Below are 16455 nucleotides of genomic sequence, written 5' to 3'. Positions count from 1 at the left end.
CCTTATTTTTAATAACGTTGGTTTTGGATGTAATGGTTAATTATGACATTGTTATTCGAAATACAGATGACACAAAAGAACCATGGTAAGTAAGTGTGGCAAAACAAGTTGGCGGAAGTGACTTCAGATACGCGCATGCGTGGACCGATGCGGTGATAAAGCAAGATGGCGTCTGACGGAGAAGTCCTAAACGCGGGCATTATATTTCTGTATTCTTACATATATGTTGTTTAATAGAGTACACACGGTTAATAATTGTTTGTAGCCGGATACATTAGTCTGAGGGCACTTTGACACTTCTCCTGTTTGATAGCTTGGTAGCTTGCAGCTAGTTTAGCTGGCTAGTTAGCTTAGCTTGTTAGCTGCTAACAAAGAGACGCGGAAGTTATTTAAACATCGCTAAGTAGGGAACTAATGTGAGTGTAAAGTGTTGTGATTGTGTGAAAATGTGCGAAAGAACGACAGCAAAGTATGAGGAGGAATTGTGTCCAACAAAAGCGGAGAAAGAGCGACAACATCAACTACTGGATGTTTATTATAAGAAACATCATCAAGTTGTGTTACACAGAACAGGTTTGTTTACTTCTTACGCTCACATCTTTACTAACTTTATATTTTATTATTAACACTATTTTTAAATGTATTGTGTATACGAAATGTGGTTGTCTTGTGAGGATGATGTACATACATTCGTGGTCAAAAGTTTACATACACTTGTAGCGAACATAATGTCATGGCTGTCTTGATTTTCCAATACTTTCTACAACTCTTATTGTTTTGTGATAGAGTCATTGGAGTACATACTTGTTGGTCACAAAAACATTCATTAAGTTTGGTTCTTTTATGAATTTGTTATGGGTCTATTGAAAATGTGACCAAATCAGCTGGGTCAAAAGTATATATACATCAGTGTTATGTGCAGAATATACATCAAAAGTGGTTAAGGAATGGCTAAATCAGGCTTGAATTAAGGTTTCAGAATGGCCTTCCCGAAGTCCTGAATTAAACTTGTGGACAATGCTGAAAAAATGAGTCTATGTCAGAAAACCAACAAATTTAGCTGACCTTCACGAATTTCGTCAAGAGGAGTGGTCCAAAAATTCTACCTGAAGCTTCCCAGAAGCTTGTGGATGGCTACCACAAGTGCCCTATTGCAGTGAAACTTGCCAAGGGACATGTAACCAAATATCAACATTGCTGAATGTATACCTTTCACCCAGGAGATTTGGTCACATTTTCAGTCAACCCATAATAAATTCATAAAAGAACCAAGCTTCCTGAATGTTTTTTGTGACCAACAAGTATGAGCTCCAATCACTCTATCACAAAAAAATAACAGTTGTAGAAATTATTGGAAACGCAAAACAGCCATGATATTATTCTCTTTACAAGTGTATGTAAAATTTTGATCACGACTATATATACGTCTGGTACTTGCAACCGCGTGGCTGTCCTTGTTCTGTTGAATTTAACTACCTGTAAAAATAAGTGTTCTATGCCAGTCAATTTGTAGAATAAACTTAAATCGATGCTTGTGCATATTCAGTTAAAAAAAAAAAAAAACATACCATGAATAAATATAAGCAGCATTAAAAATATACTTTAAAATGCTTCTACATATTCTATTAAAGGCACGGACAACATCCATCCATTTTTTACCGCTTGTCCCTTTCGGGGTCGCGAAGGGTGCAGGAGCCTATCTCCGCTCCATTCGGGTGGAAGGCGGGGTACAGCCTGGACAAGTTGCTCTCTCATCACAGGGCAAACAGATAGACAGACAACATTCACACTCACATTCAAACACTAGGGCCCATTTAGTGTTGCCAATCAACCTATCACCAGGTGCATGTTTTTGGAGGTGTGAGGAAGCCAGAGTACCCGGAGGGAACCCACTCACTCAGGGGTAGAACATGCAAACTTCACACAGAAAGATCCTGAGCCCAGGACGGAACCCAGGACCTTCGTATTGTGAGGCACAGATACCAATGTTTCCATATATAGGATTTTTATCTATCAGAACTACACCTAGGATTGGTTATCTGTATATTAAAACCATTCTCGGGCCCCTGCAGTCTACATATAAACTTAAAACATCAGTTTTTTCAGGGTGGCGTGGAAGGTATTTATCCCTAAATCACAAAAAAAACTTTCTGGCACTACTACCCCTGGCCTTTCTGAGCAGGATTCTGAGACAGTCATTATATGCAACCTAGAGTTTGTGCAAGCTCTCTTTCTTGAACCTCACCCAGAGGGGTGCTGTGTACATAGGGGTGCAGTAAGCTCTAAACAAATACACCTTTGCAGTAACTACATTTTCTCACCAGCATATTGGCTTGGACATACAGCATTCTTCTCTGTCGAAGCATGTCAGCATCATCCTCCATCTTGTCATTGATGATGATAAGATGTTGATCCTCCTTGGTCCTACATATCATTACTCTTTGTCAAACTTGACTCCATAGTGGGAGCATATGTTAGAGGGAAACATTATCACAACTTCAGAAGGGTTAAAACCAATAAAAATCAGTTCCCAGTGGCTTATTTTATTTTTCGAAGTTTTTTTCAAAATTTTACCCATCATAGAATATCCTGAAAAAAGGCGTTGAAGTGCCTGATTTTCGCTATCTGTGAAGCCACCGTCCATTTTTCTGTGACGTCATCCAGTGATGCCAATACAAACAACATGGCGGATAGCACAGCAAGCTATAGCGACATTAGCTCGGATTCAGACTCGGATTTCCGCGGCTTAAGCGATTCAACAGATTACGCATGTATTGAAACGGATGGTTGGAGTATGGAGGCAGATAGCGAAAATGAAATTGAAAAAGAAACTGAAGCTATTAAGCGAATAGCTATTGACGCTATTTGGTGATCGCCTTCTAACCAACGATTGAGTGTCGCGGGATATCCATACATCTCTGTGCCATGTCTGCCTTAGCATCGCCGGTATAATGTGCAGACCAAACAATCGGGTTTTTCGCATCTTGTGACATTGGAGCAACTTAAATCTGTCGATTGTTAAGTGTTTGTTTGGCATTAAATGTGGGTGGAATGAAGGGCTGGATGCAAATATAGCTACAAATGTACATACAGCTAGCCTAAATAGCATGTTTGCATCGATTAGCATGCCGTGCTAATCGATGCACACTCCACGTAAGTCAACTTGAATCCGTCCCTGATCGTGTTGTTACACCCTCCGACAACACACCGATGAGGCATGATGTCTCCAACATACGGAAAACAGTCGAAAAAAAGGAAAAAAACAGAGCTGATTTGACTTGGTGTTTGTAATGTGTTTGAGAAAATGTCAAATTGCTACGAGTCCGAATAATAGAAAGGCGTTTAATTCGCCAAAAATCACCCATTTAGAGTTCGGAAATCGGTTGAAAAATATATGGTCTTTTTTTCTGCAACATCAAGCTATATATTGACGCTTACATAGGTCTGATGATAATGTTCCCCTTTAAGAAGCTGGTGGAACCCTGCACTACTTGGAGATATAATGGCCAAATCATCAGCGTATATAAAGTGGTTGATTAAGGTGTTCCCCATGATGCATCCTGTTCTGCATTCTCCCACTGCCTTGACAGGTCATCCATAGACAGGCTAAATCTGCCTGGTGATAGAAGCCCACCCTGCCGTACCCCATTGCCAACTCTAAAGGGAGAGGATAAACTACTCCCCCATTTTACCTGCATCGTCTGCCTGTCGTACCAATATGTCAGAATATACCCAGAACACCCCTATGCTTCAGATTGGTGAAGAGTTTGAGATGGTTGACTGTCAAATGCCTTAGATCAGGGGTGTCAAACTCAAATACAGAGTGGGCCAAAATTTAAAACTGAACGAAGCCGCGAGCCGAGGTTGAACAAATTAATCCTTTAATAGGGACCCAAACAAATTTTGCATTGAATATTGACCAAGCAAGGCTTATATAACTTTATAGTGACATGCAAAATCGAGTTTTAAATAATAATAATTAAAAAATATCAATGGCATATCAAATAAAATAAAAATACAAATTGAATGCCTCTTTTCGGCGGCGGGTTTGAGTTGGGGCGGGGTATGGCGTTAGCGGGGGTGTATAATGTAGCGTTCCTGAAGAGTTAGTGATGCAAGGGGTTCTGGGTATTTGTTCGGTTGTGTTTATGTTGTGTTACGGTGCGGATGGTCTCCCGAAATGTGTTTGCCATTCTTGTTTGCTGTGGGTTCACAGTGTGGCGTATATTTGTAACAGTGTTAAAGTTGTTTATACAGCCACCCTCAGTGTGACCTGTATGGCTGTTGACCAAGTATGCCTTGCATACACTTGTGTGTGTGTATGAGCCGCATATATTATGTGAGTGGGCCGGCACGCTGTTTGTATGAAGGAAAAGCGGACGTGGCGACATGTTGAGAACGCCAAAGGCAGTGCTTTTATGGCCCGCCCCCAATATTATTGTCCGGGTGGAAATCGGGAGGGGCACTGAACTTCGGGAGTCTCCCGGGAAAATCGGTAGGGTTGACGAGTATGAGTATTAGTGGTGGATGTGGTGTTACAGCGGCGGGCCAGCTCTAATGTTAATTTGATATTGCCTAAAGGGCCAAATGAAATTACACGGCGGGCCAAATTTGGCCCGCGGGCCAGAGTTTGACACCCATGCCTTAGATGCATCAATAAACCCTACCAACATTGTAGGGCCCTGCGCTCTGAATTTTTCTACTGCTTCTTCCACCCATCCATCCATTTTCTACCGCTTATCCCCTTTGGTGCCTATCTCAGCTACAATCGGGCGGAAGGCGGTGTACACCCTGGACAAGTCGCCACCTCATCGCAGTCTACTGCTTCTTTTAAAGCATAAATACACAAGTCAGTGCTGTACTTGCTCTTGAAGCCAATTGGTTGTCTGCGGTGTAAATAAAATCCCCAACTCTGTATATTATCACACTTTCCAGCACTTTGGATAGCATGCTGGCTCAGGCGATAGGTTGATAATTGTCCATAGTCCGTACCTTACCAGCCTTGTCTTTAATGACACCTACTAAAATAACTGCAGAATAGCAGCTGGCAGGATGCCATGCATTACCAACCTACCAATATATACCTACTGCATGTACATAAAACCTAATGGAGGCGTTTTTTAAGTTCTTTGTTGTCAGAATATATTGACTCTAATAGCCTGTATGGTTAGCAGACTTTTAAACGCATTTATTTACGATTTAGAATGCATACAAAAGACAACATGTGTGTACTTGATAGGTAAAATAAAAAAGTGTGGTTCTCTTTTAAGTGAAGTGAAGTATATTTGTTTAGCTCTTTTCTCTCGTGACTCAGAGCGCTTTACATAGTGAAACCTATTATCTAAGTTACATTTAAACCACTGTGGGTGGCACTGGAAGCAGGTGGGTAAAGTACCTTGCCCAAGGACACAACGGCAGTGACTAGGATCGAACCTGGAACTGTCGAGTTGGTGGCATGGCTGCTCTGCCAAGTGAGCCACACTGGCCTCAGAATGTATTAACTTCTATGAAAATCTTGTAAAAATCGTTAATACATCCTAGAGACGTTTCAATAATTCCATTAATATTTTTATTTAGGAACTTTCTAATGTAACGTGTTTCTATCTACACATCTGTTAAAATGTAATAATTACTTATTCTGTTTTGTTCAAATGTAATTAGCACTTGTTTTGTTTTTTCATACTTTAATTTTGGGTGATACCACAAAATTAGATATCGATCCAGTAGCAAGTAGTTGTAGAGGTAGTATCAGTCATACCAATGTGGATACTGATATTTACAATTTTCAAGATCATTGAATGAGTCATTTCAAGATCATTGAACGAGTTAATTTTTGTTCAAATCATAATCAAACAAAAACACAGGATGGTGGTGTTAAAATATCAATTAAATATTCAAATATGGCTCTGAATTAAATCATTTGGTTTATGCCCTTAAAGTATTCCTTTTTTACTGAGTTTGTAAACGATAACAAAATTATATATAATTAAAAATATTGATCAAACCACTGTATCGACCTTATACTGATATTATTATACTTGGTGTTGTTACTGTCGATTTTTGCATTGATCAGTCCACATTTGTATAAATTTAAGAGCTTTAGCAGGGTTACTGTGGGTCATTAAAAAGCAGTAAAAGTCATTGAAGTCCTAAATTAAGGCCTTAAATGGTATTAAAAAGCATTAAATATTCATGCAATCGTAGGCCGGGACCGATACAAATGAAAATAAACCTGATAGCTTAATTTTAGCTGTCATCAATAGATTGCTATGTCAGTGTGTTTCCTTCTTGGTCTGTGGATTTTAAACTGGACTAAGAGGTCTCACTCTGTGCATCGCTCTCAGCACCTGAGCATGTTTATTCCACAGTAGACTTACATGAACAAAGTGAGCCTCTTGTCACTCATTCACAATCTTTTTTTCGGCTACTTACAATTCTCCTCCACACGTTTTCCTGTGTGCAGTAGTGTTAGTGACACTCACTTTAATGTTGGAGATGGAAATAGTCCTTTTAATGCAACGCCGTAATACAGGCCCCCATATAACTGCCCAGGATATGCCTGTTTTATGATTCTTTAATTTTGAACCTTTTAAAATCAGCATGTTTTCGTCCATTTGTGTCAGGGAGGTGAAATTAGGTCTGAAAACCTTTTGACAAGTTGCCTTCATGTCCATTAGGACTTTTCAAAATGTAAAATACCATCCCCCTCAAACTGAATATTTTACTTTGAGAGTAAACTAGATCATTTATTTTGTGTTTATGCAAGACTTCTTGTCCCACACAAGCAGATTTTAGCTCAATTAAACCGCCTTGTTGTGGCAACCGCTAAATGTAGAAGCCAGGTGGTGGAAACTGACACATTGACTTGAAAACAAAAAACGTAACGAGTCTGTCGCCATTGCGCCGCCGTTCCAGATCTAGTGGAAATCACGGTTACACTTACAAACGTTGCTTGGCGACATTAATGACGAAACCTTACTTTGGGTTCAAGGCACAAAGCAAAAGGAAATACAATTTCAAACCAAAGCACTCGCAGTGAGCAAACTCGACCACAAGATGGCGTCATAGCGGAGACAATACAGAATACGGATTTACACTGTAAACGATCTAATCTTTTCTTCAAGTTTATACATCAGTAACTGACATTAAAATCACAGGGGGCGCTGGAGTCTATCCCAGCTGCACTCAGGCAGCAAGGAATTTATGGCAATATACATTTTAGGCCATATTGCCCACCCCTTGTCAAAAGTGGTCTTATTTTCCCGTGGATAATGTTGTAAAGAGCAGTGTGTCTGTTTTCAGGCCAATTCATATAATAACTTGTTTTGTTAATTTCATGTGAACTTACGAAGTGAATCTGGACATTTCTCAAGCATGTTTGTCATTTTGTGTCCTGCAGATGTCTGTGAAGAAGAACTTCTGTCTGAAAAACAGGAGTGTAGCTTCAAGATGGTGAAGGAAGATCCTTCAAAGAGGCAGACCGGGTGCCATGGACCCTCTGGGGTCTCCTTTTCCTCTTCTACACAGACCCTTCCCTGTAAAAAGGAAGAGGAAGACTCACTGACCCCCCACATTAAAGAGGAAGAAGAGGAACACAGCATCAGTCAGGAGGGAGACAATCTTGAAGGATTGGTGGAGTTCCCAATGATTTGTGTTCAAGTGAAGAGTGAAGATGATGAGGTCAAAGGTGAAAGTGAGGAGAGGGGAGGGGGGGAGCCTCCAAGCAGCAGCTCAACACAACACATGACAACAGAAGCTGATGGAGACGACTGTGGAGGATCACAAGCAGACAAGCTCTTAGCTCCACTATCAGATAGTGAGGACACAACGTCACACTCTCCTGACACTGATGATGAAGACTCTAAAGATGATAAGACATGTCACACTGACAACACTCACTTCAAATGTTCTCACTGTGACCAAACATTTAAAAACCATAGTCATCTGAAAAGACACATGAGGACACACACTGGAGATAAACCTTTTTCTTGTTCAATATGTGGCTTATCTTTTACAAGGAAGGACAATATGAAAGATCACACAAGAACACATAAAGGAGAAAAACCTTTTTCATGTTCTTTATGTGATTCGAGGTATGCACGTAGTCGAGATTTGAAAAAACACCTGAAAAGACACACTGGAGAAAACCTTTTTAAGTGTTCTTTGTGTAATTCAAGTTTTGTCGAAGATGAACATTTAAAAAGACACATGAGAACTCACACTGGAGAAAAACCTTTTACCTGTTCACTTTGTAGTAAAGGTTTTGCACAAAGTCACAATTTAAAAGTACACATGAGGACGCACACTGGTGAAAAACCTTTTTCTTGTTCAACCTGTGGTAAAGGTTTTACACACAATCAGAGTTTGAAAGAACACATGACAATACACAGTGGAGAAAAACCTTTTTCCTGTTCAATTTGTGGTGAAGATTTTGTACGTCGACAGTCTGTAAAAGTACACATGAGAACGCACACTGGTGTAAAACCTTTTTGTTGTTCAATCTGTGGTAAAAGTTTTACAGAAAGCCGTTGTTTGAATAGACACACAAGATCGCACACTGGTGAAAAAGCTTTTTCCTGTTCAATCTGTGGTAAAGGTTTTACAGAAAGTCAATATTTGAAAGTACACGAGAAAACACACACTGGTGAAAAACCTTTTTTCTGTTCAATCTGTGGTAAAGGTTTTACAGAAAGTCAGAATGTGAAAAGACACATGAGAACACATAGTAGTGAAAAATCACATTCCTGTTCAATCTGCAACAAAAGCTTTTGTGAACGATCATACCTTGTAGCACACATGAGAACTCACCCAGGAGAGAAAGTGTTGAGTTGCAGTGTGTGTGGTGAAAGATTCTCTTATAAGTACCAGTGTAAGAAACACAAGTGTGCTGGTGAGAACAGCAGCAGCAAATGAAACTGCAGGATTTGAAATAAACTGTCAAGACTTTAATTTTGACTTTGTAACAACATCAGCACATATAACATATGTGACGTTGTTGTTTGTGTAACAATCTTTTTAATATGCTTCTACATTCATAGATTAGATATTTTATATTAGCGCTTTTTTTCAGTCAAGTACATGCATTGATATGCAACATTGTGTATGTAAAATACACCTTGTATTAAAAATTGAAAAGAACAATTTGACTGAAAAGGTGAGAGTAAACAGTACAAGACATATTTTACATACAATAAACATTTTATGTTTTTTATATTCATCATACAATTTTAGACGAAATAGTGTTTTTATAGGTGTTTGAAATATTGAAGTATTCCATATTTGTATTTCTAATTGTTAATAATGCTATAGATTAGCACCTTTATATGATTATACATATGTACTTGTTCACATCTAAAACATCTTCTGGACCACTTCAGGAAGCGTATTATTATTTACTTTATACATCATTTGAACAGTTGTCTCTTATACAATTTTAAAATGTGTAACTTTACAAATAATTTTCTAGGTCTCTATAATCCATTTTATTAATTATGTTTGTTACGCTCTTTAGTAATATGTTGATAATCTTGTGATTGTTTTATATGTATGTACTCAGACCTTTATGCAATAAAAAAAAATGTGAGCGAAAATGGCGGATTTTTTTTACAAACTTAAATTTGTGAATTGAAAATAAAATCTCCCTAATTTTTTTTTTAGGCCATGGCCTTGGTAAAATAATCAGTAAGTCCCAGAGAGTACTTTGGACTGCATTGTATGCTTTAATACACAATCTACTAAATTATTTTATTTTAGTCTTTAATTGTTTGTTCTTCTCTTGAACTACACAGCTGGAGGAACACGAGGGAAAAGAAATCGAAAGTGGGGCCATGAAAATGCTTTTAACCACAAGAAAGCTGCTGATTTACTTAATAATTGCAAATTTTTTCTGGTGTGTAAAAAACATTTAATTTGACATCCTCTCCTTCATTTCTTTTTTCTACCCTCGGACTTTGACATCCTTAGGCTACTTTTGTATTTCTCTCAGTGTTGGGACATTTGGATTGAGCCTTTTCCTGGTTTAATTTGTGTTTGGAATCACAGAAATACCCGCACACTTTCTGTGCATCTGGTTTTTGGAGTTGTTGGGAAGAAAAAAGTCTGTGATTTTTACCAGCCTGGCAGGTGGCTTGTTCAGTCTCCTGACCGTGACTTTCTCTCAAAGTGACTCCATCATTATCCCCTCAATTCCCCCCCCCCAAAATGGATTAACTCGCTGGAATGAAAAGACAATATAACATACATCCATAAACGTCGATGCATATGCAAAAGTGCAATATATTTATCTGTACAGTAATCTATTTATTTATATCTCCACCTTATTGTTGTTTTATCCTGCACTACCGTGAGCTAATGCAACAACATTCCGTTCTTATCTGTACTGTAATGTTCAAATTTGAATGACAATAAAAAAGAAGTCTAAGTCTGTCAAACATGGACTTGGACTTGGATTGTTTCTTCTTTGCAAAGGATATTTGAGACGAGCCAGACGTGAATGTGAGAACATTTTGATTTATATAACACTATAACTCAAAAAAGGCAAACAAAAAGCGCGCACGAGGGCGGAAGTACAAAAACGGGGCTATGAAACAAAAAACTAGCACGGAGGCTATAAACTATAAACATGAACAAAAAACACTTGCGCTGTGGCATGAACAACAAAACTTAGGTGGTTGGACAAAACGAACAGCATAACATGGCATGAAGCAGATAGGAATATGGAGGCATGTAGGTAGGTACAGGTAATGTGGGAAGTTGCCAGACTCACTACCTGGTAACTGTGGCTTAAATAATAACTGTGATCATTACTAACAGGTGTGAGGGCTGAGTACAGGGGCCTGACTTGAGGGCAAGGTGAAAATCAATGAGTTGGCATAGAGACGAAAACAAACCAGGAAGTGCAAAACAGAACTGAGTGTCCAAAAAACAAAACATAACATGACCTACACAAGACATGATCCATAGGCGTAACAAAGTCTAGATCTAGTCTACCGGCTAGTGCCACAACCCTAAATATTTATACCAGTTGCGATTGAGTGAATGCCCTGAGATCAACATATATACTCTGTATTCTTTCCAGGGTCACAGGGTTGTGAGGGCAATGACTCTGTTTTAGTTCTCAAAGTAAGGCCATGCAGCAGGGATATTAAACTTAAATGGTAATTGGGTTATACTTGTATAGCGCTTTTCTACTTTCAAGGTACCCGATGTCACAGTTAGTTGATGATGAACCCCAAGATGCAGCGATAGAGGCGGGCATGGAATGAGAAAACATGATTTAATTACATACTACGACAAAAACAAAACCAAAAGGGTACAAACACAAAGCGCGCACGAGGCGGATAACAAACTAAGGGAGCTAGCACTGGAGCTAGAAAAATAAAAAGGAACTTTAGCATGGAAGCTAGTGGATAGCAAACAGAAAAACTGGAAATAGATAATGGCTAACAAGGACAGATTACCGCTACGACGACCAGGACAAAATGTAGCACGACAGGCAATAGCTGATATGATCACATCGACACGACAAGAGTGACATGTGGAAACGACAAGTCCGAATGACGGTACAATACAATGATCCAGCAACTGACACAAGACAAAGCAGGTAGAAATAGGAGCGGGCTGATTGGCAACTGGTGTGGCCAAGTGCCAATCAGCCGCAACTGAAGAGGAACACGGCATTCAGGGAACAAGACAGGAACCTGACAAAATAAGAGCACTAGACAGGAACTAAGGACAGGAAATACTAAACACACAAAAGAGAAACTAAAACACAAACAGTCAGTGGCAATCCTGACACCCAAAGCGCTTTGACACTATTTCCCCATTCACACACTGATGGCGGGAGCTCCCATGCAAGGCCCTAACCACGACCAATAGGAGCAAGAGTGAAGTGTCTTACTCAAGGACATAACGTACGTGACAAGGTTGGTAGAAGGTAGGGATTGGAACAGGAATCCTCAGGTTGCTGGCACGGCCACTCTACCAACCGCGCCACGCCTTAAATTTTTTTGGGGCCCTGCATTTCCAGAAAGCTGAGAACTGAGGGGCTTCTTTCTTCACTATTAGTCCCATTATGTATATTCTAGAGCAGAGTTTTTCAACCACTGTGTGCCGTGGGAGATTATGTAATTTCACCTATTTGGGGAGGGTAAAGACATTTTTTGCAAACCAGTAATTATAGTCTGCTAATAATGTGCCGTTGCTGAGTGTCGGAGCTGTCTCGAGCTCGGCAGAGTAACCATCATTGGCGTTGTTAGGCCTATTTTAGGGGGGCTCTAGCCCCCCTAAAATATTCTTAAGCCCCCCTAAATAATTTGGTGTTATATATATATATATATATATATATATATATATTTTTTTTTTTTTTTTTTTCTTTTCTTTTTTTTTTTACAAATGCATGTCGACACATTCATTATAAAGTGGCTCGAATATGAGTTTACATAAATAATCAGATAACCTGTCATTATTCACTTAGTTTCCCCTCACTTCATAGCGTAAGGTAGAGAGCCCCTTTAGCGTGTCGGTATCCAATCCATTCCTCTTGTTCCTATAGAAAATGCCCACATCACTCAAAATCCAGTCCACATTTTCTCTGCGACCTTGCTTGCGGTTCTGCAGGTGTGCAGCTTTGAAGCACGCAGCGCTGCAGAACAAACACGTGAACGGATGAAAAGTGGACATGAGAAACTTTTTCAAGAAAGTAAGTGTTCATAACTGCTTGCAGAGGTGTGGACTCAAGTCACATGACTTCGACTCGAGTCATGAATTTGATGACTTTAGTCTCGACTTGACAAAATGTAAAAAGACTTGCAACTCGACTTAGACTTTAAAGGCCTACTGAAACCCACTACTAGCGACCACGCAGTCTGATAGTTTATATATCAATGATGAAATATTAACATTGCAACACATGCCGATACGGCCTTTTTAGTTTGCTAAATTGCAATTTTAAATTTCCCTCGAAGTGTCGTGTTGAAAACGTCTCGGTATGATGACTCGTTTGACATCTCGGGTTGTAGCGGACATTATTTACCACCCCGATCCAAACTATAAGTAGTCTGCTTTAATCGCATAATTACACAGTATTCTGGACATCTGTGTTGCTGAATCTTTTGCAATTTGTTCAATTAATAATGGAGAAGTCAAAGTAGAAAGATGGAGGTGGGAAGCTTTTAGCCTTTAGCCACACAAACACACTGTTTCCTTGTTTAAAATTCCCGGAAGTGAAGCTTTTCTATGGATCAGAGCGGTCAAGCGAACATGGATCCCGACTACATGTCAACCGGCAGTTTTCGGTGAGAAAATTGTGGTAATAATCGGCTCTTACCGGAGATCAGCGGAGCTTGCGTCCTGTTGCAGCTGTGTGACTTTCCTCAGAGGCTCTGGCGTCAACACACCCGTGGCCACACCCCCTCCGACTTTAAGGTACTATTTGACTCACTAAAACACTAGCAACACAATAGAAATATAAGGGATTTCCCAGAATTATCCTAGTAAATGTGTCTAAAAACATCTGAATCGCAATCGCCTTTTAATTTTTTTTACTTTAAAAAAAAAAAAAAAAATTCTGGTCCTTCACTCTAAATTTCCTCATCCACAAATCTTTCATCCTCGCTCAAATTAATGGGAAAATTGTCGCTTTCTCGGTCCGAATAGCTCTAGCTACTGCTGGCTATGATTATAAACAATATAAGGATGTGAGGAGCCCTACAACCCCTGACGTCACACGCCCATCGTCTGCTACTTCCGGTACAGGCAAGGCTTTTTTATTAGCGACCAAAAGTTGCGAACTTTATCGTGGATGTTCTCTACTAAATCCTTTCAGCAAAAATATGGCAATATCGCGAAATGATCAAGTATGACACATAGAATGGAGCTGCTATCCCCGTTTAAATAAGAAAATCTCATTTCAGTAGGCCTTTAACATCAATGACTTGAGTCTTTTGACTTAATATGACTTGCAACTTTCCCCAAAACCCAATGATTAAAAAGTTATTCAGGAGCGCTCCATATCTTCCATTATGTACGCATGTGTGTGACAGCGTGTGTGCGGTGACAGCGTGTGCGCTACCTTTCAGAACAACAGCCAATCAACTTACATCTACGTGAATTTCGTCACACAGCATTCATCCAATCAAATTGCAGGAAAACCAACAAAGAAGAGCTCTCAAACAACGTGCCATTGAGGAAAAATGATGCTAAAAATAGTTTATTTCCAAAGTAATGGAAAAATGATTAATTAAAGATTAATATATTATTTAGAGTCAAAAGAAATGATAAAAAACTACCAAAGTGGTTTTCGCAAAGCAAGAAGCACAAATGACCCAGCAGTGCAGCTGGAAGAGGAAATTAGAAAGGGACAAATAAATAAAGAAAGTATAATTGCGGTATTTTTTGACATAGAGAAAGCGTATGATATGTTGTGGAAACAGGGGTTGCTGATGAAACTAAATAGGATTGGGATTAGAGGAAGAATGTACAGATGGATAAAATACTTTTTAACAAGTAGAACATTATTAGTAAAAATAGAGAATGAATATAGCAGAGAATACGAAGTGGAAAATGGGACCCCACAAGGGAGTATAATAAGTCCAGTACTATTTTCCATCATGATAAATGAAGTTTTTAGTGAAGTGGAAGGGTTAGTGGAGGTGGCATTGTTTGCTGATGATGGAGTGATGTGGAAGAGAGGTAGAAATACAAATCATATAGAAAAGAAGATTCAAAAAGCGGTGAATAATGTTCAAGACTGGGGGACGGCTTGGGGTTTAAGATTCTCTGTTGGAAAGACAAAAGTCATACATTTTACGAAGAGGAAAGTACAAAACAAGCTCCAAATAAAACTCTATGGAGAAAACATAGAAGAGGTACAAGTATTTAAATATTTAGGAATATGGTTTGATAAAAATATTAACTGGTCAACCCACATCAGCAAGATAGTGGAGAAAAGTAAAAAGGTGTTAAATATAATGAGGGCTTTGAGGGGTAAAGATTGGGGGGCTGATAGGTTGACATTGAAAACAATATATATCACTTTAATTCCATCTGTTATCGACTACGGATGCATTATTTATCAATCTGCTTCAAAAACTCTACTTGAGAAAATAGACCGGATCCAGTCGCAGGCGTTAAGATTATGTTGTGGAGCTACTAAATCTACTCCAGTGGCAGCATTACAAGTATAAATGAATGAAAAACCTTTGGACATCAGGAGAGATCAACTCTCAGCAGTTTATTGGGCAAACTTAAAAGGATCCAAGCAAGGACATCCAACCCGTCAAGTGCTAATAAATTGCCAAGAAAAAGGGAAGAAAAAAATGAATAGTTTTGGGTGGATAATAGGAGATATATGTAACAAAACACAAATTGACAATATTAAAGTGAGCCCTACAGTACCAATTCCTGCAATACCACCGTGGATGTATGACAACCCAAAGGTAGACATGCAGTTACTGAAGAATAGACATTTAAATAGTTACCAAATAGAACAACGGATTGAGGAAATGTTTTTTGATAATATTATGATATACACAGATGCATCAAAAACTATAAATAGTAAAGTAGGAGCTGCTGCAGTTATCCCACAGAGAAATATAGTGTTGAATAAAAAATTAGTGATAAACTATCTGTTTTTACGGGGGAATTGGTAGCAATTTATATGGCAGTTAACTGGATGGAGGAAAACAAAGCTAGGAAAGTAGTCGTGTGGTCGGACTCCAGCAGTGCATTGACGAGCATAAAAAACACAACATCAGAAACAAGACAATATATAGTTTATGAAATAGTTCAGGCAAACTACAGGATAAATAAAGCGGGAGGTGTGGTAACATTTCTCTGGGTTCCTGCTCATGTAGGAGTTGAGGGAAATGAGTTAGCTGATAGATACGCAAAACAAGCAACCACTAAAACAGAAGTAAACATGGAGATTAAGCACAGTAAAGAAGAAGTGAAGAGCATAATTAAGATAGAACACAATAAAAAGTGGCAGGATAATTGGAATAAGGAAACAAAAGGTAGAGAGTTTTACAAAGTCCAGAGGAGAGTAGGTGTAATGGGAGGAGGGGGTAGAAATAGGAAAGAAGAAGACATTATTACTAGAATGAGATTAGGCCATACATATCTAAATAGTTCACTAAAATTGATAGGCAAACATACTACAGGGCTGTGTGATTTTTGCCACCAGATAGAAAATGTTGACCATGTCTTAATACAATGTAGGAAATATAATAGAGAAAGAGAAATACTGGAAAATAAGTTAGCAAAAGAAAATATTAGGTTAGAAGTGGGAGGTATATTAGGATTGCATTCAGAAAACATAGGATATAAAGCAATATACACATATTTAAAAAACACTGGGTTAAGTAAAAGAATATAGAGTAGGGATCCACCTCGGTCCACACTCCATCACAGTAGGTGGCGGTAATGCACACCAGAAGGTTGCTTGCCAACCGCCAT

General features: G+C 38.9%; 2 protein-coding genes across 2 annotated transcripts in view; one reads left to right on the top strand and one right to left on the bottom strand.

The window, feature by feature from the left end:
- The window catches only part of LOC133545585 (gastrula zinc finger protein XlCGF28.1-like), a 118694-nt gene that overhangs the window by 50111 nt on the left and 52128 nt on the right, over positions 1–16455 (bottom strand). The window lies entirely within an intron of this gene.
- On the top strand, positions 145–9590 carry LOC133545575 (zinc finger protein OZF-like). The gene is made up of 2 exons (XM_061891294.1): positions 145–573; positions 7400–9590. Exons 1-2 carry the CDS (start codon positions 447–449, stop codon positions 8911–8913), a joined length of 1641 nt encoding a protein of 546 aa, XP_061747278.1. The 5' UTR covers positions 145–446; the 3' UTR covers positions 8914–9590.

Source organism: Nerophis ophidion, linkage group LG28, assembly GCF_033978795.1.
Source record: "Nerophis ophidion isolate RoL-2023_Sa linkage group LG28, RoL_Noph_v1.0, whole genome shotgun sequence".
Classification (NCBI taxonomy): Eukaryota; Metazoa; Chordata; class Actinopteri; order Syngnathiformes; family Syngnathidae; genus Nerophis; species Nerophis ophidion.
This window is presented reverse-complemented; position numbering and strand designations above follow the sequence as displayed.

Bases quoted from the DNA above. Each gene is read 5' to 3' on its own strand.
- LOC133545575 (XM_061891294.1), top strand. From the start codon at position 447: ATGTGCGAAAGAACGACAGCAAAGTATGAGGAGGAATTGTGTCCAACA. The intron at 574-7,399 runs GTTTGTTTACTT...TGTGTCCTGCAG, and splicing joins AGTTGTGTTACACAGAACAG to ATGTCTGTGAAGAAGAACTT.